This window comes from Myotis lucifugus, unplaced genomic scaffold, assembly GCF_000147115.1.
Source record: "Myotis lucifugus unplaced genomic scaffold, Myoluc2.0 scaffold_78, whole genome shotgun sequence".
NCBI lineage: Eukaryota > Metazoa > Chordata > Mammalia > Chiroptera > Vespertilionidae > Myotis > Myotis lucifugus.
The window spans coordinates 1,757,061-1,784,679 of NW_005871126.1; the positions used below are offsets into that span (position 1 = coordinate 1,757,061).

The 27,619-nt window shown below is 35.2% G+C and overlaps 1 protein-coding gene across 1 annotated transcript in view; it reads left to right on the top strand.

The window, feature by feature from the left end:
* The window catches only part of SOX5 (SRY-box 5), a 393,207-nt gene that overhangs the window by 48,041 nt on the left and 317,547 nt on the right, over window positions 1-27,619 (top strand). The window contains exon 3 of the mRNA XM_006090652.3: window positions 10,086-10,212. Within this exon, the coding sequence (XP_006090714.1) occupies window positions 10,086-10,212 (127 nt within the window). The remainder of the gene's footprint in view (window positions 1-10,085; window positions 10,213-27,619) is intronic.

Here is a 27,619-nt window from a genome sequence, read left to right on the forward strand (position 1 = left end):
ACATTCTTTGGAGAACCCTGTACCTCTTTCCCCCCCTCTTTTTAATACTCCCCTCCTTTCCTGACTCTTTGGTGGTTGGGACAAGGCTGGGGAAATCTATTTGGTAAGAACAGAGATGCTAGTAAATAGGAAGACAAAAAGGTGGTGTGCAAGTTAAAAGTGATGCCATTCTTATCAGAGAAAAGGAATAGTAATGAACTACTGGACCTCAATACACAGAACATCTCATATGCTAAGCATGTGATGAGGTAAACACAGGAACAGCCTTGGTAAAGGTGAAAGCACTGGGGGACTACATTGTAATGAACAGTTTTAAATGTAGTTTAAACTTTTGTAATATTTATGACACATTTTTTATTAAATTCAAATGTATTTCAGAACAAAATAATACATTTCTTCTTAAGGAGCAGTGGTGCAAAAATTACTTTTACTTTTAGACTTTAATGTTATGGTAGTTTTGTTTATAAATGCTAATAGAAATGTGTCTTCTCTGGTGAAATGTATACTAGTAGTAAGGATTAAAAGGGAGTCCAATCTTATGTATTATTCTGTGTTGTCTGTTTTTATATTTCTATGAAATCTGTGTTTCTACTTCCATTTATAGTTTATGCCAGGATCTGATGAACTTGATCAAACCTCTAAATAACAATATAATGAATGAGGTTATTGTATGTGGGAAGCAACATGTAAAAAAGTACAGAGATTGACATATTCTATATCAGAAATTGATGACAAAGAGGATTTAGAGAAAAGAAAATAAAAATGTTAAGACTACATATTTACCACAAAACAATTTTCTATTTAAAGGCTTCAGAATATTATATATGACAGGGGTGGTTATAAAATATATATGGAATGTTCTCAAGGCAACACAAAACTGAGTCGGAACCTGTAGGAAAATGAAGTCAAAACATGTTATAAAGAAAAAGAACAAACCATAAGATATGTCTAATAATTGAAATTCATGGATAAGGGTAATGAAACTGATATCCTATATAATAAAAGGCTAATATGCAAATCGACCAAATGGCGGAATGACTGGTCACACTCAACACAGGAGCTGCCCCCTGGTGGTCACTGCTCAGCCAGAAGCCCTGAGCTGGGCTCATAGCTGGCGAGCGCAGCAGCGGTGGCGGGAGACTCCTGCAGCTGCGGTGGCGGGAAAGCAGGCCTAAGCCGTCAGTCAGACATCCACTGAGGGCTCCCGAACTGTGAGAGGGCACAGGCTAGGCTGAGGGCCACCCTGAGTGTATGAATTTCGTGTACCAGGCCTCTAGTTTTTAAATAAAATGATAGGCTAAATTTGTGAAATTCTTTGTTAAGAAATCACTTAGAAGAATTAGCTGTTTCATTCATTTGAATCAAAACCTGTCCATATATGCTAAATATCTGTGTTGATTTCCCATATTGAATAGGTAACATTCTATTGTGAAAATATCTTTGATAAAAAGTAGCAATTCATTCCTAATCTTTTAAATTTATTTCAGAGAGGGAGGGAGATGGAGAGAGAGAGAGATAGAAACATCAATAATGAGAGAGAATCACTGATTGGCTGCCTCCAGCAAGCCCCACACTGGGGATCGAGTCACAACTAGGCATGTGCCCTGACCAGGAATGGAGCTGTGACCTCCTGCTTCATAGGTCAGTGCTCAACCACTGAGCCATTCTGGCCAGGCTCATTCCTAATCTTGATTAGCCTTCCCACATCAACTTTAATTACAAAAGGAGGCAGAGGAGTAAATGTAAGTGTCCTGAACAAATAGTCCTGCTGCTAAAAAAATTTGAGTCACATAACTTCTAAAAAAAAAATAGTATAATCCTTGGGTATGAAGGATTGCCAATTATTATTTTATTTTGTAATATCTCATATTCATTGTTCTCATAAGGAGATATATAAATTCAAATATTTGCAGTCATTGTAAAAGTGTTCTGTTATGCTTAAAATTTAACATGAGAGAGTGAATATTTAAAATAGACATTTAGGAGAGCATTTAATGGAAGTTATAAATTAAATAAATGACATGATCCAGAATTTTAATAGTTCTTATTCAGAACATTTAGTGTTGTAGAATTGTTAACAGAAGAACTAGCTAATTTTCTTATCACTGACATCTCTTTATCTCTCTTCTTTGTTCAGTCCTTTTTATGCACTGGTCTCCCAAACTAGGATGGACTGTAAGATTCAGATTATGCTCCCCCTCTTCTCTGTTTTCTACTTATTTTTCCCTTGGAAAGACAATTCTGTTCTTAACTGCTGTCTCTAATAGTGCACAGAACCAGTAGTGTAACAAAAGGTATTTAACCATTTTATGACTCAGTTTTCTCTTTTATAAAACAAGAATAATGAAAATACTGACTCGGAGCATTAGGGAACATGTCAGTGATAAATAATTACATTTATAGGCTAACTCTCTAATTGTGTGTTTAAACACTGCATGGCCTTAGTTACTTCCACAGAAGTCCCATATTTTCTGATTATGTGCTCTTTCTTTTTTTTTTAATCCTGCGTTCAACAAATGTTTATTTCTAAACTGAATTTCACATTTCCCTCCAAAATGGCCATTCTTTCTAATTTATATAATTATCTTAATTGCAGTATTTTTCTAAACTATACATTCAAGTAATCTATCTTTGAATTATATCACCCTCTTGTTCTCTATCTCTACTTCCTACTTTAAACTGTTTATCAGTTACTAACTTCTGGGGGATTGTCTTCCTAAAATATGATTTTGATTATGTCAATGTGTGACTCACAAACCATCACCAGTTCCCCCTGCCTCAGTGTCAATTTCAAATTTTTGTTTAGACATTCAAAATTGGTAGGATTTTAGGGTTAGGGTTATGGTTAGAATCATGATCATGTTCTACCTTTCGTTCTTAGTTTCATTTACTCCTCTTAGAATATACTGCTTTAACCAAATTATTCTACTCACTATCCCAAAGCATTCTTTAAGTTTCTTTAATTTGCTGTTGTCGTTTCTCTTGTCTGGAATCTTTCTTTCTTCTCTGTCGGCATATAATCCATCTTTTATTACCCAGTTGCATTCTCATAATTTATAGTAAGCATTCTCTGATTATTTGAGCAAGACAGTATCTATTATACTCCTAACATTTATTTTAAAAAGTAATTTACCTTAAAATACTCTTTATTGATTTCTTAATTATGTCACTATCTAAATGCACAAGATAGCCTTTCAATAAAAATTTTCCAATAATTAATGAATGGATGAGTGTGGTATATGTCTATTTTCATCCAAGCTATACTGCATTAAGGGTAAACCAGAAGGGTCTTCATATCTAAATTTCCTGTGTCCCCATAACACAAAGTTAATTTGCCTGACACAAAGTAGACACTCATTCAATTCATTTATTTATAGAAAAATACATTGAATGCCAACCACTTGCTAGGAATCGTGCTCCATATAATTAATTGTATCTCATTCAGCTAGAGTATTAGACTATTTAGGGGGTAATGCAGAGCAATTGGAAAGACATGTATCATATAGGTAGTTATATCCTTAGTGTTCATCTGTTTTTGAGAAAAAAACAACAGGTGAAATGGTAAAAAGAAATAGACCTGTAATCACCAAAATCTTATTATATGCAAGACAGTCTAAGTGTCATGGGAAATTTAAGGAATTAAATAGGACATTCTTGCTTTCCAAGTGCTTGTGTTTAGCTTTAGATACTGTATATGCTAATAAGTAGAAAAAGAAAAAAATAAACTATTGAATAAATGTCACAGGTTATACTGATGTTAAATTTTTCTTGAGGACTACTAACAAGAGTTGATGTAGCTTGAGGTGGGCTGAAGTTGCTTCAACCCTGGTGGGAAAGAAAGGCTATGTAGAACAGCTAGAGTTTGAGTTTGTCCTTTATAGATATTTATTTTTTCAAGTTGTTATACAAACTACCATAAAATAAATATTATGGCAAAAGAATAACCAGTAGAAGGCACTGCTTCCTAGGACTTTATCTCTGAATTAACCAGTCAAAGCTTAAAAAAAATTAGAGAAAGAAAGAAACTTCAAAGAGAAAATATTATATAAGGAAAGTGACTCCTATCCTGAGTCTTCCATTTTTCGTTTGTTCCAACAACAAATCAATTTCCAAAATAATTGCAGCAAAGAACACACCCTAAGCAGACAGATTTAAGTTCAAAGCACTAGGTAGATGATTCCTCAATAATAGGTTTATTAATAATTAATTATACAGGTTTTTTTTATAAAGCTACTTCACTTTTATAATCTTTTACTTACATGTTTTAAAAAGAACAATTGGATTTTTTTCACAAGTTCTTTAGAAATCTAATGAAACTGGGTTTTACCCATTCATTCATTTACATGGAAACTATTTTTAAAAGGATACTGAGCTTGATTTCCTTCTTTCTGACAATATGAAGACATTGTCTACGCATACTTGTCCTGTAAGACTAGACCTTACAACCATTCATAGAGAAGAGTGAGAGAGTGGCTGGTTTTAGTTAGTAGCTTTCATGTAACAGAAATTTATTTAAACACTACTATTTTCAGAAACAATTCTAAGTACTGGGTAAGTAGCTGTGACCAAAATGAAAGTCCGCCCTCTTGTATCTTATAGTGGGAGAGACAGATAATAAACACAGAAATAAATATGAAATTTGTCACGTGATGGTAAGTGCTATGAACAGAGCAGAAAGTAAAGAGCAATAGAGGGAGGAGGAGGTGCAGGTTTAGGGGGAGTAAGCAAGCGAGGCCTTTCTGGGAAATGATGTTGGGATAGAAAACTAAAGTGAGGGATGGGCAAGTGTATATCTGAGGTGGGAGGATTTTAGATTGATAAAAACACACACACAAAAAAACAAAACTTTGAAAGAGAATTGTTTAAGTAAGTGGTATATTAATTTCCTGTTGCTGTTGTAACAAGTTATCACAAGTTTGTGACTTCAACAATAGCAATGTATTCACTTATGGTTCAGGAGGTCAGGAGTGTTACAATCATGGTGTTGGCAGGATTCCTTCCTTCCACAGGCTCCGAAAAGAATCTGTTTCATTGCCTTTTCTAACTGCCAGAGGCCGCCTACATTCTTTGGTTCATGGCCCCATCATCTATTTTATTTTTTTTCTAATTAGATGTATTGGGGTGACATTGGTTAGTATGACCCATCATCTATGTTCAGAGCCAGCCCTATAATATCTTATAATATCTTTTCATCTCCGTCTCTGGCTGTGATCTTCCTGCCTTGCCCTCCTGCAAAGACCTTTACGACTACTTTGGGCCCGCCCAGAATATCCAGAATAATCTCCTTATCTCAAAATTCTTAACTTAGTCACATCTGCAAAGCCTCTCTTTGCTTAGTAAGGTAACATATTCACAGACTTCCCGGATTAGGATTTGGAAATCCTAGGTGAGAGGCATTATTCTAACTAAGGTAAATGATTTGTAAACTTGACTGAGCATTAGATCACTTGGAAGCTGTGAAAAATTCTGATACCCCGTGTGTGCTCAAAAAACAATAATATCAGAATGTTAGTGAGTGTGACCCAGGTAGCACTATTTTTAAACCTCTCTGTATAATTCCAATGTGCAGTAGTTTTCTGTTGCAGTCTCACACCCTTTACCCTACTCTAAGGTTGCTACATGTGTCTGCATACATTGGGGACATCCTGCCTACAGAGTGATTATAGTGCACTTATAGAACCTTTGGCCAATAGCAGAGGACTCCAGAAGTTTTAAAATTACTTGCAGATATGTATTAGAATAGCCTGATTGTGCACATTGCTGTAGGACAGGTAAAGGAACAGCGACTCCTTGTAAAAGCAAGTTGCTCCTTACAAGGGAGGCTATTTCTTTTCTTTTTTTAAAAAATATGGTGTTATTGATTTCAGAGAGAGCAAGGGAGAGTGAGAGAGAGATAGAAACATCAATGATGAGAATCATTGGTTGGCTATCTCTTGCATGCCCTTACTGGAGATAGAACCCAGGCATGTGCCCTGACCAGGAATGGAACCATGACCTGACTATTTCTTATCTATTCCATTCATGTAACGTGGGATTTGGTCCGTATTCCTCCATCTGCCCTTTTATTAAAGTAAGACTGAAACTTAAATTTATGTCGCGCTTTCTAAAAGTATCTCTGCATCTTTGCTTTGATCGTTACTTCCTACATGAAATTTCCTCTCCATTTATCTCAACCATTCCCTGAAGCATTCCAGGATCTCTGGTCCTCAGGAAGCCCTCGGGTGCTTGGCTATAATGCCATTTTATCCTTAACTAGGACTGTCTTTCATTATTTTTCTCCCTTTATTTAAAATCTTCTCAACAAATTCATAAACTTTTTAAAGAAGAACCTGAATTACATGTCTTAATTCCTATTAGATAAACATTTTGCACATAGGAAATGATCAGTAAATTATTAATGATTTCCAATTCCCTTTAGTTCTGGAATTAAACATCAGTTCTTTCAAGAAGATTTTCTTGCCCGGCTGGTGTGGCTCAGTGGTTGAACATGGACCTATGAACCAGGAGGTCATGGTTCAATTCCCGGTCAGGGCATATGCCCAGATTGCAGGCTCAATTCCCAGTGTGGGGCATGCAGGAAGCAGCCAATCAATGATTCTCTCTTATCATTGATATTTCTCTCTCTCTCTCTCCCTCTCCCTTCCTCTCTGAAATAAATAAAAACATACACTTAAAAAAGATTTTCTTGTCCACACACAAAGCTGAGTAAAAGGTTATCATTATGTCATCATAGCTCCACCAGTTAGTTTCACACTGGATTATTATTATTATTTGTCTCATGTCATTTTCTTTGAAGTCTGAATTGTGTTCATTGGTAAGTCTAGCACCTAGGAATCGCAGAAATCATCTCTGACTGGATATATATCAGAGCATACCCCAATCTAGACCCTCAAATTGTTCCCAAGTATCCTTCCCCTGCAACACAGCCATGTAGCTTAAGCTGCAGGATAGATAATAGATAGAATTTTCCGCTTCTTTCTTAAGGCTTTAAGAAATTAATGAGGCTTTTCTCTGTCCAAAATTAAACACTTTAGTAGATAACAAATTAGGAATCTAAAGTTATTGGGAATTTTATTATCAATATTTTTAGAACTAATATAAGTCAGATTAAACATGAATAATGTGGCTGACAGATTGATATCTCTGTACATAATTTGTTATTTATTTTATTTTTCTGACTTAGTAGCCTATTATTGAACTATAACTATAGTCATTTTATTGTATTGAAAAATCTTTAAGAATTCTTTTTACCTGAATTGTATAAAAATACTCTCAAGTCCAATACATTAAGAACATTCTATAAGTCTCTGAAAATGGAATTGAAATAAACATGATATATGTTGTATTTCGGGATCAGTTGCCATCTGCCACCATGACTCCTTCATGTTTATTGTTTTAGTCCTTCTAATTTTTGCTTCATAGGAATATCTATTTATATAGGATTTTTAAATATATTTTTATATATTTAAGTAGATATAAATATTTGTATATAATGATTATCCAGCTGTACATAAAGATAAATTAGATATTGAAATGACTAAAAGTTTTGAGAAGAGTAGTGATAACTATCTGCCTAGTGTCTACTTTTGGACTTTCACTTTTCTTAATCATTGTTAATAATTATATTAAAGAATGACCTACCTTTTGGGTAATTCTTTCTGAAAGTGATAGAGTTGTGTGTTAACTTAGAAAAGGCCAGTTAATCCAGCTTTCTGCTTTGATAACCTGGAGGCTGGCTCTTGCCAATAGTCTGGAGGTTTTAGACAGTAGGAGACTGGACCTAAGAGGGAGAGAGACACCAGAAACCAACTTAGTAATCCCAGCAAGAATGATAATGCCCACACTAACCAAAAATACTATGGTTTGTACTAGTATAATAAATGCCTAATATCCTTGATGTCTAACTGCATGTGAAACCAAGAAATAATTAAAAATTCCCTTATTGATTTATTCTGATAAATCACAAAGACCTTAAACATTTTAAATCTGTTCTGTCAGCCCATTTTTAATATGGGAATCAGAATGTTGCTTGTAGAGAATGGAACCAGAACAGTGGAAGTTAAATATCCCTAATGTTTAGAGTTATTATGTGTAGTTTAATATACCAATTTGGCAATAGTTACAGTGTTGCCAATGAGACTAAGACTATTCTAATTCTGTGAACTCTAGCCCCTTATTTCCTTTCTCCATACTTAGAGTATCCAGTCTACTCAAAGTAAACCTTGGTAATGAGATCAGGAATAGTTCAAGATACCTGAAATGTCTTGGCTCAGTCTACTTTAGACAGTGCTTACATGGTAGCCACCCACATTTCCTCAACTCTATTCTTCAGCTGATCAAGACCCCCAACTATTCACATATCTTCTTTAATGCTTGCTAATGCAGTGTTATTGTCAAGGATAACTGGCCATGGACCATTTCTCTTTTAGGAGCCTTTGTATTTAATGTTGATTTTACAGTTCATCTCTTAGAAGGCAATCTGCTTTCCTCATTTGGGAGTTGTATGGTTTTGTTTTTGAGAAGGGTGTGGGTCGTACTGTAGTTTTGAAGTTTTTAAAATAAACAACAGCTATTGTTTTTTGAGTGTCTGTGCTAAATGATCTACAAGTCATTTTTCGTATGATACACAGTTCATTCTCAAAAAAGCATTACAAATTGATATTACATCTTACTTTAGAGATGAGCAAATTGAGGTGGCGTGATTAAAGTCTTACAGTTTGTAAATATTTGGAATCAGTTTTTTAATCAGTGTTTGTCTGTTTCCAAAGCCCTTATTTTTTTCTACGGTGCTATTATTTCTTAATAGAAGGTCTGCTGTACTCGAATACTTTTCTTTTGAAACTTTTAACACTAAGAAGAGTATTATTCAAGAAAGAATAGTGGCATCTCTTTTAGTATTATATTTTAAATTTAAAAACCAGTGATATATATGAAGGAAGTGGTGTTGCCAGTAGTTAATACCCTGCCTCCTATCCCACTAGTCTGGAGAAGAATAGATGTTTCTGTAAACACTCCTTGTTGAACAAAACATACAGCTTTTTCAAGGTCATATCAAGTGATAAATAGAGTTTATTTTTTATTAAAATTTTTAACTATATATATATATCTGTGTACTAAAACTTTTAATGAAAGAAAAAAGAACTCTATTTAACTAAAAATATCTGCACATATTTTTAACCTTGGATTATGTTCCCCATCAGATGTACGTACAAAAAATGTTTAATTTTTCTAAGTGCATTGTCAAATAGACATCAGCTTAGTCAAATAAAACATCCATATTTGATTTGTTTTCCTTTTACTTAGGTATCTAAGGAGTTAATTATTCTGATAAACCATATCTAAATCTTACATAGAATTTTGGAAATAAAATTGAAATATTTTTATATCCTCATCTCTTTTACTATTTTGCAAATTGGATATTAGAAATAAATGCCTGCATTGGGTGATTTAGCAGTTGAGGAAAGGAAAATTCTCAATTGTTTCAAGATTAATAGTGATTTTAAAATTTATTCAATTCTTAAGCTTTAAACAAATGTCAAACTTTTTGTCATGTGTTCTGAGGTTTACATATAACCAATGTCTCTATATTTCACAATGATCTTTTAATAAAATGCACATTTTATAATGGCAATCATTTATTTATTTTGTTTATTTTTATGAACTAAATTTTAGCTATTTCTCTTCTTTTAACTCCCAACCATATTTGCTATTTTGCTATTCATAAACATAGACGTTCTGTTTTCAATAAGGTCTATCAGAGTGTAAAACTAGATGGGTATTTTTCTTTAAAATGGAATGGTCTTTCATTATGCAGTATTCTTAGGTGAATTCTCTTGTTTAAGAAGCCAGAATACAAGGGAGTGCTATATTAGTGTATTATTCTCACAACAAACAAGCACTGTTCTGTTGCTACCTGCTTGGCCATTGTTTCTGACTGTGTGTGCTTTGCAGTGGTATTTGGATGGTTTCCTGCTCTCTGCCAGCACAAAAAGGCATTTCTGTTACAATGGCCCCTAACCACACAATGACAGCATTAAGGATTTATGTGGAGGTTTCATTATTTTCTCCTCTTTTGTTCCTTCCAGGATGTCTTCCAAGCGACCAGCCTCTCCGTATGGGGAAGCAGATGGAGAGGTAGCCATGGTGACAAGCAGACAGAAAGTGGAAGAAGAGGAGAGTGACGGGCTCCCAGCCTTTCACCTTCCCTTGCATGTGAGTTTTCCCAACAAGCCTCACTCTGAGGAATTTCAGCCAGTTTCTCTGCTGACGCCAGAGACTTGTGGCCATAGCACTCCCACTTCCCAGCACAATACAATGGTAGGTTTCTCAAGGTCTCTTGTGCCTACACTCACTTTTTGACCAGTTCAGTCTTCTAATAGTTTGGCTTTAGTCCTTTGCTTTATAATTGTCATCTGCTTAATAGCCATACACAAGATTCACTCCCAACATCTTTGAATTCTAAGTAAATTGATTTCAGTAGGGAGTAAAAGATATGCTATTTTTTTGTTTTTTTCCAGAACTCTGATTTTGAGATACTTACAATTTAATTTGAGGGGGAAAAAACATGTAAATATAAGAATAATTTTAAAGTAACATTTACAATTAACAGGAAAGTTAGATGTTATACTATTTCTAATAAAAGGTTTTTTCCAGAGTTACAACATAGTTTGAAGACTTCCACCATAATAAATCATTGTGGGGGTTTTTTCTTTCCATTTTTTGCTTTGCTTGGATTGGATTTCAGTATTCCTTAAAGTACTGGAAGTATTATAGAAGAATATATTTCATAGAGACTATAGTTTTATAATGGGACCACACCAATTTCTAATTCAGTCCCATTCATGTTGTTGTTTTGATAATTCAGTAGTTCCCTGGTGCATCCTGTTCCAGAATTTGAAACTCAGGATAATTTATCTGGCCTCTCAGCCTGAGGTCTGGATCACTGGGAATCCGTGGTTTCACGGATGAGAAGCAAGAAGGCAGCATAGCATCTTTGGCTGAAGCTTAAGCAGCAGACACACACAAATAAGGCTTTTAGGAACTTCAATACGGAGAATCAGCTAGTTGGCAGGGCGACAGGGCGCTTAGCTGCCAGTAAAGCCACTCTCACCTTTACAGCATGGCTGCTGGGGTGGATGTCACGTTTCTGTGCCCTCTCTTCCTCTCCACCTTCAAGAATGATTGTGCCATTCACTTTAACCAGATTCCACCACAAAAATGTGTCATCACACATTCTCCTATCTTTAAAGACAGCTCTGATCCTGTTTAAGTACTTTTCTTTCTCTAGGAAGTTATTGTACATCATAAATGTGCATGGTACTGAAATATGTGCACTTGTTTATGTGATTGTGTTACTTTATGGGGAGTTAAATCAGCAAGAATCAGGTGTCTTCTAATAGCTGTGAAATAAACACCAATCTTTGATAGTCACATTAGGTTTAAATACTCTCATTCAGCATTTTGAAAGCCTTACAGGTAAAAATTTCTCTGGCTATTTAACTATTTGCAATATAGCGTTTTGTGTGTGTGTGTGTGTGTGTGTTGTGTGTGTGTGTGTGTGTGTGTTGTTGTTGTTTTTGTTTGTTTGTTTGTGTGTTTTTTTTACCAAGAATAATGTTTTAGCTAACACTTAGCACTTTATAGATTTTAAACATGTTACATACGTAAACTCGTTTAATTGTCACAGTGTTCCAATGCGGTGTTATTATTCATCCCATCTCACAGGTGAGGGAACTGGGCTCAGAGAGGTTAAATAAACAGCTACTACGTGGGACAGCTACTACCAGGCTTACCCAGGCTGTCTGCCTTTGGAGTCCATGCTTACACACATTATAAGCTCTTCCCAAGAGCATAGGCATATTTTATTTTCTGATTATTTTTTTTTATTTGGCAAGTTAAACCATGCTATCTATCATTTCCCCTTTCTCCCTCTACTATGAGTTTATGTTACTTATGTACAATGAATATAACCTTTTGGCTTCCCCTCAAAAAGGTAAAACTAGGAAAAGAAAGGGGGAAAACAGCACAGTGCAGTTCAAGGTAAAGATGTTGGACTCTTCATTTGACCTTGCATCACTGCTAAATCCATGTTCCTCTCAATATTGTGACCATTGCTCTCTCTCAGGAAATACCCTATTGAGAGTGCTTCTTGGTTTGGTTCTCTTGTGATACTACCATAAACATAACCACAGATTTGAAGGAGTGGATATAAATAGTGATGACTGGAAGAAAACCACAAAGATAAAGGGCAGATTATTTTAAGTATACTCAAGGGTGGATATAAGAAAGTATATTAAATTGCATACTGTAGTTGGGGGAGTGGATTCTGTGATGCAGGATGTATAGGAAAATGAAACCATTCAGTGTGTAATGGAAGTATTCAGTTCCACTAAATAAAAAGTATGAACTGCCTACTTTATATCAAATTGTTTGTTGAATACTATGCAAATAGATTTCAATTGGATACAACCCTCTCCTTAAACAACTTCCTCTAGAGGAAAAGTTCTTTAAAAAATTTTTATATATATATACTGATTTCAAAGAGAAAGGGAAAGGGAAATATAGAAACATCAATGATCAGAATCATTGATCAGCTGCCTTCTACACACCCCCTACTGGGGATTGAGCTTGCAACCTGGGTATGTGCCCTGACCTGGAATTGAACCATGGCCTCCTGGTTTATAGGTCAGTGCTCAAACACTGAACCACACCAGCTGGGCTAGAGCAGACGTTCTTAACTAAGGTATATGGATCTCCTGAAAATGAATGGAGACTTCTGAGTATGAACACATGTGAGTAGGAATATGGTTTTCATCAGATTTTCAAGTAGATCTGTAACCCAAATAAGTTAAGACCTGCTGTTCTAGAAGTTAAAACAGTTTGAATACAATGACTTTAGTTTTACTGACATCAACACTCATAGTTTTCTCTTAATATATGTCCAATTGGTTTCAAAATTTGTTTCTGTCTCAAACATTTCTTGATTCCACCACCTTTTCATCTCTTGAGTAATCAGTTGGAGGAGTCCCCTATGTGATCTCAAATGTTCAGCCTCTTTTCTTTCCTGTCTTTCTTTCAATTTCCACCAGACTAGTTCCCCTGAGAAATGAGTTGGATTTTGTACCCGACTTTGGAATCCAGTGCATGTTCTTGTTGCTTACAGTATTTAGTCTAAAAATCTTTCTCTCAGTATAAAATTCTATATAGACTAGTGATGAACTATGGCTTAAGTCTCCTCTTCTGCCACATCCCGCAATGATACCAATGCTCCAGCCATCCAAGCATTTGATTCATCTTCATAAACATATCGCTTTATTCATAAACATGATACAGCTTTATTCTTTCCAACTGTAAAACCCCTCCTTTTTTATATTTTACCTTCCCAGTGAATTGTGCATCTCCCACAAGACTGGGGTCAGAAAATGCTTCTTTTCAGATACTTTCATTGATCTCCCAAAGCAGAACAGTTGCTGCTTTATTCTTTTATCTATGACACTTGTTTATATCTTTTTTTTTGGCCTATATTATAATGTATGTGTTTATGTGTCTGCTTTTCTATGTATTCCTTGAAGGCATAGTCATATATATTTATATTTATGATATCCAGCATATAATAGATAGCTAATTTATTATTACTGATTAAAGGGCAGTGCTTATATGGGAGATTAAATATATATTTTGGGGCAAAGTTGTTAAGACACTTTTCATGGTGAATATGCTGAATTTCTAGAAATTTTAGAACTAAAAAAGAATCTACTAATGAATTATATTCAGAAAACAGGAAGTATGTCATAATAGCTATGATATATTCAACTATTAAGCTCATTAAGTAATATTTTACCCATTTACCTAAATTATTTAATATATTTATAGAATTGTTATTCAACACAAATACTTTATATTTTTGTCTGAATACTAGGTCATTGTCATGTTCACATAACAGGTCATTTTATTTCAGTAGAACTATACATTTTCTATGTTTTTCCTATTCAATATATTTGAAACAGAGAGACTGTTTCATGGTCTTTATATCCTATAATTCAATTGGAAGGGAAAAAAGCTTTGCCGACTTCATTGCCGATTTATGTGTGACATTCGTGCTACATTCTTAAATAAAAAAGAAAGCTATTAAGAGGTCTACGTTTTTTTTATTGCCTACATAGTTTAGAGACAAAGTAAAACCAATGAGTAATCTTTGGAATGATAACTCAAAGTTAGAGAGAGATGCTTTCAGTATAAAATTCAAGTTGGAAAATATTTCCTGAGGTCAAAGTTCTGTATAGTTAATAATTGCTGCCATATTAAAATGCTGAGTAATTCATTAGGATCCTTTGTATGCAAGTGCTAATGTTTTGAATTGGGTCAGGTAAAGACACAATTTTTCCTTTCTGGAGTTGTGTTTGTTTCCTTAATATTTTTGAGAAATAAACTAAGTTCCTAACTAAGAGCCACTGCCACAGATGGAACTGATATGAGTACTCTGTGTCCTTCAACTCTTAGAAGGTTCTACGACTATGCAGAGTACACTATAGATGAACTGTATTAAGCATATCATATACACATATTTATAAAGAACTGTCTGATTTCTAATCAATATAAGATGAGACACAGATAGTTGTAAGTCTGAACAGACTGTTGGTTCCTTCTCTGAAGCACTCTTGAGCTTGCAAAGCAATAATCACAAAATTTGATTCTCATATAATCTTCAAAAAGGTAAAAAGGCAAGTCTGATTCTGACATGAATGGAAAGGCAGTCCTCAGCTTTGTGTTTATGGAAGGTCTGATTTACTCTTCTGGCTCTGCTCCTTTTTTTTCAATTTTTTAAAATAATTTTGTAACATGGGTTTGCTGAGCCTCTCACTTCAGAGTTCCAGAGATAAGCAAGAATCACTAATTTCTGGCTCATTTCTAACAATAGTTATGATATAGATGGATTTATTTCATGATGTGGAGAACTGTTCAGAACATGTATTCATGTCAATCAACACGATTATCTCTGAGCACCAGAGGGAATCAATGAAGGGAAGTCAAGGAGAGTATTAGAGGCAGCCGGGGGACTCTATGGTGGCCATTGTGGGGCTCACTTTCTATCTTGAGACTTCTGTTAGTGAGATTGTTGTTCTAGTGTCAAATGTGATGTGAAATGAAAGTCTTGACCACCTGTGGTTTCTGAATTATCAGGTTTTTTTGTTTTTCACAAAAGGCCGACTCTTATCTCAGCCAATCTTTCTTTGTGACTCAGGTCTTTCCTGAGTTGAGTGAACAGTTTTATATAAGTGTAGAGTGGCTGCTCCCCAAGATTGGTTTTAAAAATGTAGGTATTTATTTTAACAATGTAATATTTTATTAAAAATTAATTCGAGTTACCCACTCTACAGATAGCTGAATGACATATGAAATAAATACTATGGGTGTAATTTTCTGACATTTAAAGAACTTTTTGATTTGGAAATATGATGTTATAATATGTTTTAATATCTCATTTGTTGTGTATATTGATAACACTTTCCTGGAATTGTTAAGGAACTCTGGGTATATAATACAATAGTTTTAATGATAAACTTGATGTATGTTAAGTTGTTAAAACCTTTCAGGGACACATTATCATAAAGCAATGTTCAGTGTGAATCAGTTTCTTTCTGAAGTTCATAACAAAAGGAAAAGGTGTTTTCTTAAGTTGACATAGTATAAAATTTGGAAATATAGCAGAGAATAAAGTATAGCAATTGCAAAGCTGCAACATATGAAAAGCAAACTTGAACACTCAAATAATTTATTCAGTGCACACGACAGAGAGAGGCTTAGGCTCACTGTCAACTCCTGTGATTTTTTATTTACCCAAAATAATTTTAATTGCTATATTATAGCTGTGCCTTGAAATACCCTTTATATAAATTTTGCTTATAATCTAACAGTCGTTAGTAATGTATTTTTTTTTGTGTGACTAGAATAATGTTATGTGTGAAGTACTGTTCAGAGAACTTATGAAGAAAAAGAGAAAAATGCATGTGCTATTTAAAAATAAGTCACAGAATAAGACCTTAATTATGGTATGGTAAAGATTCCTATTTTTATATGGTTGTTTTTATAAGCTTTAAAATGTTTGGTTACCTTTGTACATCAAACTTAGCATAAGTTATTGGATAGCATAATGCATACCGGTATTAACACCAGTGTGGTTATTGCGCCAGTTCTAATAATGAGAATTTCATTGTTTAGGGAGAGCAGTCTCCTACACTCTAGACAAAAGTGTAATTACTTTTGAACGATGTGGAATGCGCTCAGTTTAATAGCATGGAGAATAGATTCAGAAAGATTCAGATAAAGTAAGCTTGGAAGCCATATGTGCAGTGTGGCAGTATAAAATTATGATAGTAGGCAGTATAATTCAGCACACACATACTGGATTTCACACAGTTTATCTATAAACTGCTGTTTCTGTAAGAGATAGGCTTGCTTATCTGAACAAGGCCAATTCAATTGAAACGAGGTGAAAAGGGTGACAAGTCTGTATTTGTTTTTTATGGTAAATTGATGTTTATCATACAATGAAATTACATTGTTACAAACATTATTCTGTGAATGTTGTCAGAAAATACCACATGAAGCTGTTTATCTAGATATAATCCCAGGCTTGTGTTTGAATGTAAGTGGTTCCATTTTTATACTTGCATTGTTTCTGAAAATTACCCCCAGGGCTAGCAGGAATGAAGACATGTGAAAAACAACCCATTGGGGTCCAACAAAGCCATTGAATAAGCTGTGCAATAGATCGGTTTGTCCTATAACTATACAATTCCAAACTGGTTTTCTGGTTTTCTGGAATGGATAGGTGGCTGTGAGAGGGTGTAATATCAAGTTGAGAAAAGCTTGATTAATATGATGGTCACAGAATTTGCTGTTGAGTTTACAGTTAACTGAGCCTTGAGAAATCAATGACTGTGCTCTTACATAAAAACTGGCTTTACATGGGAGTTGTGAGATAGTTGAGGACACTTAATGAGGGTCTACTGTTAGCACCACCCCATCATAGTGCTGTGCAGTGACAGGGGAATAAATAAGAACTTCTAATGCTGTGGTAATGGGGGAACATGTGTTTGCAAAGGAAGATTTGTCCTAATGGAATTCAATGGCTTTTACTTAATAGGGAGTGTTACGAAAAGATTCAACTCAATACAATGAATACCTATCAGCAAAGATACAGAAATGAATAAGAACTAGTCTCTTCTTTCTTGTAGCTTCTTATAAAGTGTGGAGGTGGGATAAGCACAAAAGTCACTATCCTGTTATATAAAGTATTAGAACCCTGATAGAGGCTAATAAGTGCAAAGGAGATTCACAGTTGAAAGATATCCCATTTGTGGGCATCAAAACCAAATTTATTTGCAATTGTTTCCACAAAAATGACTAGATATAATGCCAAGATTTAAAAAAATATATATATACACATTAGGTACCTTGCCATTAATGCAAGGTCTTTAATTTATAGTATAGTTTTGTTTGTGCCATAATATCTTTTCATGGAAGAAATATAAAAGAAAAAAGAGCAAGTTAAAACAATATTGAAGACAAAGTTTATTGTTAAGGTCATACTATCTATAAAAGGTGGGAAGGTTAGTAAGAGGTCCATCTCACATTCATAAGAATAAAAAAAACTATTTTAGATATTGGGGCTTTATTTCCTTTCTTTATCTGATGACCACCTTGAATGAAGTGGGAAGAATGATCATCTACTTGGCTAGGATACTGGAAAGAGCAGAGACTAACTAAGAAGCTATGCTGGGAACTTACTTGAATGGTGTTCCTGGTTTTCTGGAATGGATAGGTGTTCATCTTTCATCTCATTTGTTATTCTGGGACCTGCATAATCCTTTGTACTTTGGTGTTAAAAATAATGAAAAGTTTGGGAACCAAGTTTCATTCTGTATCTTACATGTTGGGTTTTCAATTCTTCCTCAGTGTCTTCCTTTGATTCTTTTCCTCCTTTGCCTCTCTGGTTTCTCTGTCTTTCAATTTGCCTCTATCAAAAACATTCTTAATGGATCCTCTTAAGGATCTCAATGGAGCCATTATGAGGAAGAAAGACAGAGTGAGAGAATCAGCACCATTGTGCACTGATATATACTTCCTTCTTATTTGCATATATTGCCTCTTGGGGATTTGCCAAACCTCCCTGCAGTAGGCCTGGGTTTCTCTTACTGTGTGTGATTAATGGATCAATTGGTTCTGTGATGAAGTTTTCATTGGTTTTTAGTAGACAGGGACAGTATAGAGTTCTTCACAAAACTCTATTTCTCCAATTTATTCAGATTATATTTGTTTACTTTTCTCTTATGAGCCAATGTCGATAGTAAATGACAAGTTTATTTTTAATATTCTTACTTGGAAAAAAAAACACTTAGAATTATGTATTAGTTCCCAAATTATTTTTTAAATTGTACTTATCAGTGAATCCAAATGTCTGCCATCTAGTGCTTTAGTGGTTTCCTGTGCCTTTTGTGTATCCAGTCATGTGCCCTGACCAGGAATCGAACCATGACCTCCTGGTTTATAGGCTGACACTCAACCACAGAGTCACTCTGTTCGGGCTTCACTCAGTTCTTGATTGTTTCTTTAACTTAGTTGCTTTTGTCTTCATATTTCTTTTGTAAGGGAATCCAAAAATGGGAATTTTGCAGTGTTGGTGCTGGAATTCTAGGAATTGAAATGAAGTCTACAAGACTCAGCAACTCAGTTGCCAATGGGACCTCAAAATATTTTAAATAATACTTACCCCATATTTCCTCTTGGCTATATCGCTCGATACAACTATCCACTGTACCTAAAAAGGGAAAAGTTATCTTTGTATAGCAACCTCTTTGGATCTGAAACTAAAGTCATAAGGAAGTATTAGATTTTCATCATATTTTTTTCTCCCTTACTTTGACAATTAGACTCATATAGCTTTCTCTTTTAAAAATACAGACAAAGGCAAATACCTGGATTTGTGGGGGTGGGGATACATTAAAAAATAGAAAGGAATTTTATAAGATAGAAAAGTCTAATAGGAAGATTGGGGGAAAGTATTTTCAAGATAAATGATTCTTTAAGAAATGACAGTCTGAATTCAAAATGCTTAGAACACTATTGGTACCACATTAGGTGCATGTAAAGGCCTGTATAATTTTGTTAAGCAATGTCACCCCAATACATTCCATGGAACTGTTTTTTAAAATAAATACAAGCATTAAATGTGATTAAATCCTTTACTTCCTCCACAGCCCTGAGATGTCCATAATTTCTACCAGCATTACAGCTGGCTTTAAAACTGAATTCATGACAGTAGTTCAGTATGTTACCAGTTTTGATCATCTTGTGCCTGTTCCCCCTGTTTCTTGTTTTAAAAAGTAAATTTCATGGTTTTCTCTCTTCTACTAGATATGAGTAGTGGAGGGGGTTCTTTGGCATTTTAAATGGGACACAAATATAAAGCTAAGTTGACAGTTGTAATCTGTCCCTTTGGTTACATATCTTCTTTGTACAAAGGCCACATGTGTGTATGTTTTTAATTTCTTATAGACCATTTTTAGGAACGATCTATGGGAACAGATGAGGTGTGAACGCAGGGAGAGCAGCCTTGGCCAGCTCCGCCACACTGACATCACATGATAAAGTAAATGAACACAAGTGACTGGATTTTGTGTCTTGTTTAGTCAAGGCGGCTTCTGTGGCAGCAGAGCAAACAATGTTATCATTATATAGAGAAGCAGTGTTTACTTCAGTGTCTCTTCTTAGCTCTTAAAAATCAGCCTGTCTCAAGATAAAAAGTTAATCTTGCTGGTCGATATTTTTAAACGAGAAAATACGATTCTAAGGGTTAATAAAACATTTCAAATGAAGGTAGGGTATGAAAAGAGGGCATAATTTCAAAGGTACATGTTAAGTAGCTTTGCATGCATATACAAATATAAAACATATACCATGTTAAAAAGTCAAAACCTGTATTAATGAGTAGCAAAAAAGTACAATAACTTAGAGTTTTACAGTTAATAAATACTTAAGCTTGCCATCCTGGACCCCACCCTCTATGTGAGCATATAATCTGGAGAGGGGGGATTGCTGAGCTGTTATAATAGCCATCTTTGGGCTTTGTGGCTGGGATGCTTTCCACACTAGGGACACAGGATCAGGGACTATACTTCTTCCGTATCTGAGATTCTGATTTCCCCTGGGTCTCCAGTAGAACATACAAAGCAACTTTGAGAGTCATGGGTGAATATATCTTCCAGCCTAGCTTATCATTGCAACTCCAATGTGTGAGATTTCAAGCAATCATTACTCTTTAGAATATGGTATTTAATAATTACTAATAATAGGAATGTGTGATAAGTCATGTTTGCTATGTACCAGCCACCCTATCTTTATTAGCCAGTTTTTATGTCAACCCAGTAGTTCAATAACTGATTATCTCCAAGGTATCGATGAAAAACACTCTTGGTTAAAGTGATCTGTCTAATAGGTAAGTGTTTGCATTCATGACTTCAGAATCCAAGCTCAGAATAATTGTGCCCGCTGCCTCTCCACTCCTACAAACATTAAAATCATCTTTATAGTTTATCAGAATTAATTATTGTAATAGGCTTTAGAAATTCTTGTGGCAAATCCTTGCTTGATTATTCTACCTTAACACAGAGACAACTTGGTTTTTAAAATCATTTTAGAAGAAGTTAAATGGACCAAGAGATTTAACTATTTCAGAAGGTTTACTAGAAGTTTTACATGGGATGTTAGGCAATATATGGTATCCCAAAGAATTATTTGCTAAGCCTTTCACGTAAAGATTACTGTTACTCTGTGCTCTGGCTATACATAGTGTTTTAGCACATGACTGCTAGTGAAAAAATTACTGGGTACATTCCAAATTGTATTATTTGATATTTGTATGGCATTTGGCAAGTTGTAATTTTCTTTACCTTATTTTTGCCATCTGTAAAATGGGGATGATAACAATAGCATTGCTTATAATGTTTGAAGTCAATACACATAAAGCACTCTGGTGCCTGGAATATAACTTAGTACATGTTATTTATTGGTTAAACAAATATCTACAGAAATGTTTATATTCTGTGATCCTGGAGAAAAATGGGACACTGTATATACATGTCATGTTTTTCATTCTTATAAATTTAATTAACCTACAAGAGGGTTGTAGGTTCAAACCATGTATCTGGTTGGGGCCCGTGTGGGAAGCAACCAATCAATGTGTCCCTGTGTCTCTCTCATTTCGATGTCTCGCTCACCTGCCTTCCACTTTCTGGAAAAAAAAATCAATGGAAAAAATATCCTCACTCCTTGAGTGATAATCAAAATATATGTAAACATTGCTTAAGTTTACTTGTGTGACTATCCTGGAGGCTACATAATGATTTTCATTTAGGACATGGCTAATGAGGTTCCTGTTGATTACTATCATTTTATTAGCATATCGACTTTTTGTTTTGTTTTGTTTGTTTGTTTACATTCCAGTACACTTTAAAATTTCTGTTTCATTTCAGAAAATTTTGAGGTACTCTGTGGAATTCAATTCTTTACTGATTAGTATTATATTTGTTGCTTTTTAGTCTTTGATCGTTCACTTCTGTTTACCCAAAAAGGCAGCTTGAAGAGTTTAAAACAGGTTGTAATATGGATAAGAGACTTAATGCAAATGGATTTGTTACTGGTGGAGTGCTCTACCTGTCCCCACCTGCCACTGGTGGAAGTGGGCTTCTTGGGATACCATGGGAGGAATTTCCTGAGGCCCCACAAAAGAATGAGATATAATGAGAAGTTTTATTTCTGTGGAATTAAGCCCCTGGGTTCCCAAGTTCCCATCTCCCTCCATTCTGCCAAGAAAAAAGTCCCATTTTGTCTTCAGGGGGCTGAGATCAAAGTCATTGTCCACAGTTTCTGCTCCATATTGCACAGCATTCTGCTAGCTTGTGTTCCTAGCTGCAGTCCATTGCATGTGGGGTACACGTGGCCATGGACTATGTGCTTCTAGGGCCACAGGGCCATAGGAGTGAAAGGAAGCAGGAGCAAAGGGAGAGGAGCAAGAGAGAGAGAAAATTCTTTGTTTCTGGTTTAAAACTCACATCTTACCGGTTTGGCTCAGTGGATAGAGCATCGGCCTGCAAACTCAAGGGTCCCGGGTTCGATTCCAGTCAAGGGCATGTACCTTGGTTTCGGGCACATCCCCAGTAAGGGGTGTGAAGGAGGCAGCTGATCGATGTTTCTCTCTCATCAATGTTTCTAACTCTCTATCCTTCTCCCTTCCTCTCTGTAAAAAGTCAATAAAATATATTTAAAAAATAAAAATAAAAATAAAACTCACATCTTATCCAATGAATCCTTTGGGATTTCCCATGCTTGCAGAGGCTCCCTCCCCCAGCCAATGATCTTTGTTCCCAGGCTAGATTGACAGGCAAGTACCTTCCCTACATCATTTGGACTTCACTGCATGCACCCATCTTCCTCCTCATCAGTCATCAGGTCCCTTCCCCAGTGATCTGCAGGGAATGGACCAGTGGTTCCCTGGCGAGCGAGAAGCTGCAGCTTCCTGGTGAAGCTGCCCAAATGACCAGGCTTATAATGCCTGGCTTCCCCTTTGCTTCTTTCCTATTATTAATATTCACTAGCTTGTTATGTCAGTAACCGATTTATATAACAAGTCTACCTGTCAGAAATCTGACATGTTGCATCTAACACTGCCACACCTAACTAAAATATGTACATCTCTAGCTGCTAATTCTTGATGATTAAATAGACCTCTCTGCCTTTGTTTTAATGGTTAAAACTTTGACTTGTCACTTTCCTAATCAGTTTCATGGGATCTTTTTTATTTCCTGTCATATAAACTCTTCCCTGTGCACTTATGTCCTCTTCAGCGATTCTATAATTATTTTTGTTTTACATAGATAGAAACATGTTTTTCCTCCTTTTTTACATATGGTGTTTTGCTTCATGCAGAGAGAACTACACAGATGACGTGCTTTTAAAAATCCAAATTTTATTCCATTTTACATTTTTATGTTTATAACCCTGAATGTCTTCAAAATGTCCTTACCTAAAGCACTTCATAGTCTCATTACTAGATTTATACCAGTAACCATACATCATCTTTCTTAGGGATAATCTTTAAGCAGAACTTAGTAAGACAAGCTTTGAAAACTGTCATTCCTAGGAAAGTAAAGCGTGAATCACGAAACATCAGTTTAATCTCTCCCCTTGACAATTTAACAGGACAGATTGAAATATCAAAGCTGATGCAAGTGGGATCAATGGATTATCTCAGGCCCTGAACATATTCTTTTAAATTGGGGGACTTGACAGAGTGGTTGTGAGAGGGATGTGTATTGTGTGTTCCTTGTCATGTGCAGAGCATTAAGTTTTCAGAGCTCAGGACTGAGTGGATGTGGTTTACCTGGACGTGAAGCGGGAAGAAAGGAATTAGGAGGGAATGAAAGAGAAAAGGGGGGCTACAGGAGGAGCAGGGTAGAGAGATTTACATGTGAACTCAGGGGGCTTTGTCATGGCAATTGTATAAAGTGATATACAGTGCAAATCGACTTGAGCATGTCCCTGGATAGCAGGCGGTTTACAGCCTCCACGAGCAGAGATTACTGCCTTATCTTGTCATACTAAATTAACATGGCAGCACATTGTTAAACAGTGGTGACCTCTTCATCTGGGGAAATCGCTGCCTAGAAGAAAGGTGGTATTTAAGTCTCTCTCTCTCTCTCTCTCTCTCTCTTCTTACACCCTTAAATTATTTGCAGGTTAGACTGTAGCCATTTTTAAATTATTATAGAAATAATTTTATACTAAGGTGACAAAAGATAGGTGCAGTTGGATAAAATGGAGACTTTGGGTAGAATAATAAGATTTTACTTATCCAATGTTCTAAACATGCCATGCTATCTTTATGCATTGATACAATGGGATTAAGAATGCATATGCGGCCACTTAATTCCTTATTATTCTACAAATAGCTTATTAATTTATGTAAAAGTTAATTTTTAGACTTTGTATTAAGATTCTTATTTCAACGGACAAGTGAAGCTCCCTCTTAACCATTTGTTACAACACTAACATTAGGTAAGCTTCACATTTTCAACTTGAAATGTGCCAAGAATATTCACCATCCTTTGCTCAGTTTTGAACCAGGACCACGCTGTGGAATGGAGATGGATGGCTTACTCTTAAGCTTCCCTCTTCTTAGAAAATATCTGTTCAAAGCACATTAGGCATCTACCAATTCCTATTTCTTTTTTCCTCTTTTCTTTTGGCCCCTAGTGGTTTGAGTTGAAAAGTCGTATTGATATAGGATTTCAGGGAGTTTGTTTTACATATAGTCTGCCATTTCAAAGCATTTTCTCATTATTTATACTTGTAGAACTGATCCTTTCCCTTAGGTTCAGTTTTAACATAGCTCCCTGTTTAGGTTCAACTGAATCCTTGGACTCACCTTGTGTCTCTTCAGGATCATCTTAGCATCTAGATATCTTGGGATCATTCCTTCATTTTACCTCCCCTTCTACAACTTTAGCTTTTAGTTCAATTTTCTTCTATGTTGCTACTTATAATATTTCAAATTTCTCTTCTACCCAACAGGCCTTTAGCTACTGGTGCAACCTATCATCTCTTCCCTTTCATTTCAGTGCTTATTTCACTTAGCATAATCTCTCCAGGTCCCTCTATGCTGTATCAAAGGGTAAGAGATCCTTCTTTTTTATAGCTGCATAGTATTCCATGATGTAATTGTACTACATCTTTTTTATCCACTCACCTACTGATGGGCACTTGGGCTGTTTCCAGATTTTAGATATTGTAAGTGGTGCTGGTGTGAACATAGGGGTGCGTATATTCTTTCTGATTGGTGTCATGTAGCTTTTCAAACTTGCTTCATGAATCTTTAAATAAAATTCATCTAAATGTGCTTTATACAGCCGTTTCACAGTGGGAGTAATCCTTTATCAGTAGGTTCTTGATTATCCTTTGTACCAAAGAAAACTCAATGATCTAATCTAAATCAGAAATAAGGGTTTATTTGATTTACAAACAAGTATTACATGGAAATTAGAGTATACTAGCATGCAAGAATTCACAAGAGGTGTGGGTGAGAATGATTTCCTTAGCTGGCAGACATACAGACTATTTGGTATTTTATAATAAAGGTTCATTAACATTTAAACAAGTGGGTGTTTTTTGTTGTTGTTGACAGCAATGACATTGCAGTTAATTCTTGGCTCTGGAATCAAATGCTCAGAGATATTAATTTAATGAGAAATGTAGATATCACCCAGCAGGCATGGCTCAGTAGTTGATTGTCGACCTATGAAACCAGAGGTCACAGTTCGATTCCCAAGGGGGCATATGGCTGGGTTGTGGGCTTGATTACCAGTGTGGGGTGTGCTAGAGGCAGGTGATTAATGATTCTCTCTCATCATTGATGTTTCTATTTCTCTCTCCCTCTCCCTTCTTCTCTGAAGTCAATAAAAATATTTTTTAAAAAATGCAGATATCAAGCTTGAGTTACAATGAAAGCACACACCATTTTTCCTATTAGCTAAAAATAATATCACTTTTTTTAAAAAATATTTTATTGATTTTTTTACAGAGAGGAAGGGAGAGGGATAGAGAGTTAGAAACATCAATGAGAGAGAAATATCGACCAGCTGCTTCCTGCACACCCTCTACTGGGTATGTGCCCCCAACCAAGGTACATGCCCTTGACCAGAATCGAACCTGGGACCCTTCAGTCCGCAGGCCGGCGCTCTATCCACTGAGCCAAACCGGTAGGGCATTATCACTTTTAAAAAGGATTTATTTTCATTTGTTAAAGCTGTTACATGTGAGGAAGTAAGATATTAAACTAAACTTTGCTAATATTTTATAACTTTAGTGAATTTGAAAGTGAAGGTCATTTTGATTGTACATATGATAAAACATTTATTCCACTAGTTTAGCTCTAATTGTCACTGAATATGAAGACAATCTACTGGAAATATTCATCACCCCTTTGATTTCCAGGGTGCATTTGGTTAGCTTGTTTGGCTAGATTTGGGCCTCCTTTTCTTGCAGTTCTATGCAGCCTTCAGCATTCTTTTGAAGCTAGTGATCTTCCTAATTATTCTAAAATCAAAAACATATTAATAGCTTTGTGATAGAACTACCATGCTATAGAGGAACTAGTCACCAAATAGTATAGTGAAATAGTAATATGAGCATATAAGTGTATAGTAAGTGTCTGTGATTTCATAGTCCAAGAAAATCATGGGGGGAAAAACCTTAAAATGTAAATGTATTAATAATTTTTTATAGTTCTGCCAGTCTGTACCCAAGACGGATTCTCAGTTTGACTATTTTTGAATGCCTCGTCTCATCACAAACCACAAAAGTCACTACATTTTCAGGTGTTGTTATAACAAATAGTATAACTTCCAGAAGAAGAGAAGCAGTCTGGATATATGTGTGTTGCTTGTATTTTTGACTATTCATGATAAAATCTCATAAAATCATTAGTCAGCTAGTTGAAGGTATAGAAGTAGATAAATATAACATGTACAAAAGATTCAGTGAGAATAAATGCAATAATGCTTGTGTTAAATCAAGCTTTGCAAAGATGTTATGCTGCCAAATGTTCTTAGAATAATCAGGAGAAAGAAAAGATAGGGAGAAAATCTATTGTAGACAAAACCATCTGACCCGCGTTAGGCACTGCTGACACAGTGCCAGGAGTCCCCAGTCCTTCCAGGGCCATTGAGAATGTTTCGGTTTCCTTTAAAATCAGAATAGGAAAAGTGAACTTTTAGGTTGAAGGAAAAAAAAATATATATATATATATATCAAACCAGTGGAGTCATAACATGTATTTTAAAATATTTTATTCTATTTTATGTATGTATGTATGTGTGTATGTATGTATGTATTTGTTCGTAATTATGGAGAGAAAGAGTTTATGAAGACAAAAATGCATAGGGCTCAGGAAATTTATGATGTGGCCCTGGTGGTTGGTAAAACACCTAAAACTATTTTGAAAAAAATGTTCAAAGATGACCTTTATATAGAGTCCTTGCCACTTTTCTTCTTTCTCATCATCAAGCCTCATACCCACTCATTTGCATTCCATGCTTAATCATCCTGTGTATGAAATTGGAATGCCATTTTTATTCCAGGTAACTTGGTTAACATAATCTTTTAGTAGTTTAAATTGTGGTATTTACCAACTAATATCAGTATTCATCTATTGTCTAGTCCAAAACCAAGATCAAATTATTTATTAGTTTAGACCATGTTAATTAACTTGTATGTGGCAATACAATCAACACTAAGATAAATAAAACAGATTTATTTAAAAACTGAAACAAAAAAAGTTGTTGTTTAGTATTATTTTTCTTTCTACATTCTTTTATTTATTCTTTATGTGCTAGTTTATTCAGACATAATGAAAAAAGAGAAGCTACTATCCACAAGAAATTGATCATTTATAATTGAGAGGTTTTAGTTTAATATATGAACTATCCATAGGCATTGACTTTCTTTAAATATTTCTCTTCAAGATATTTTTATTATTTTTGAGAAAAATATATGCCTTCAAATT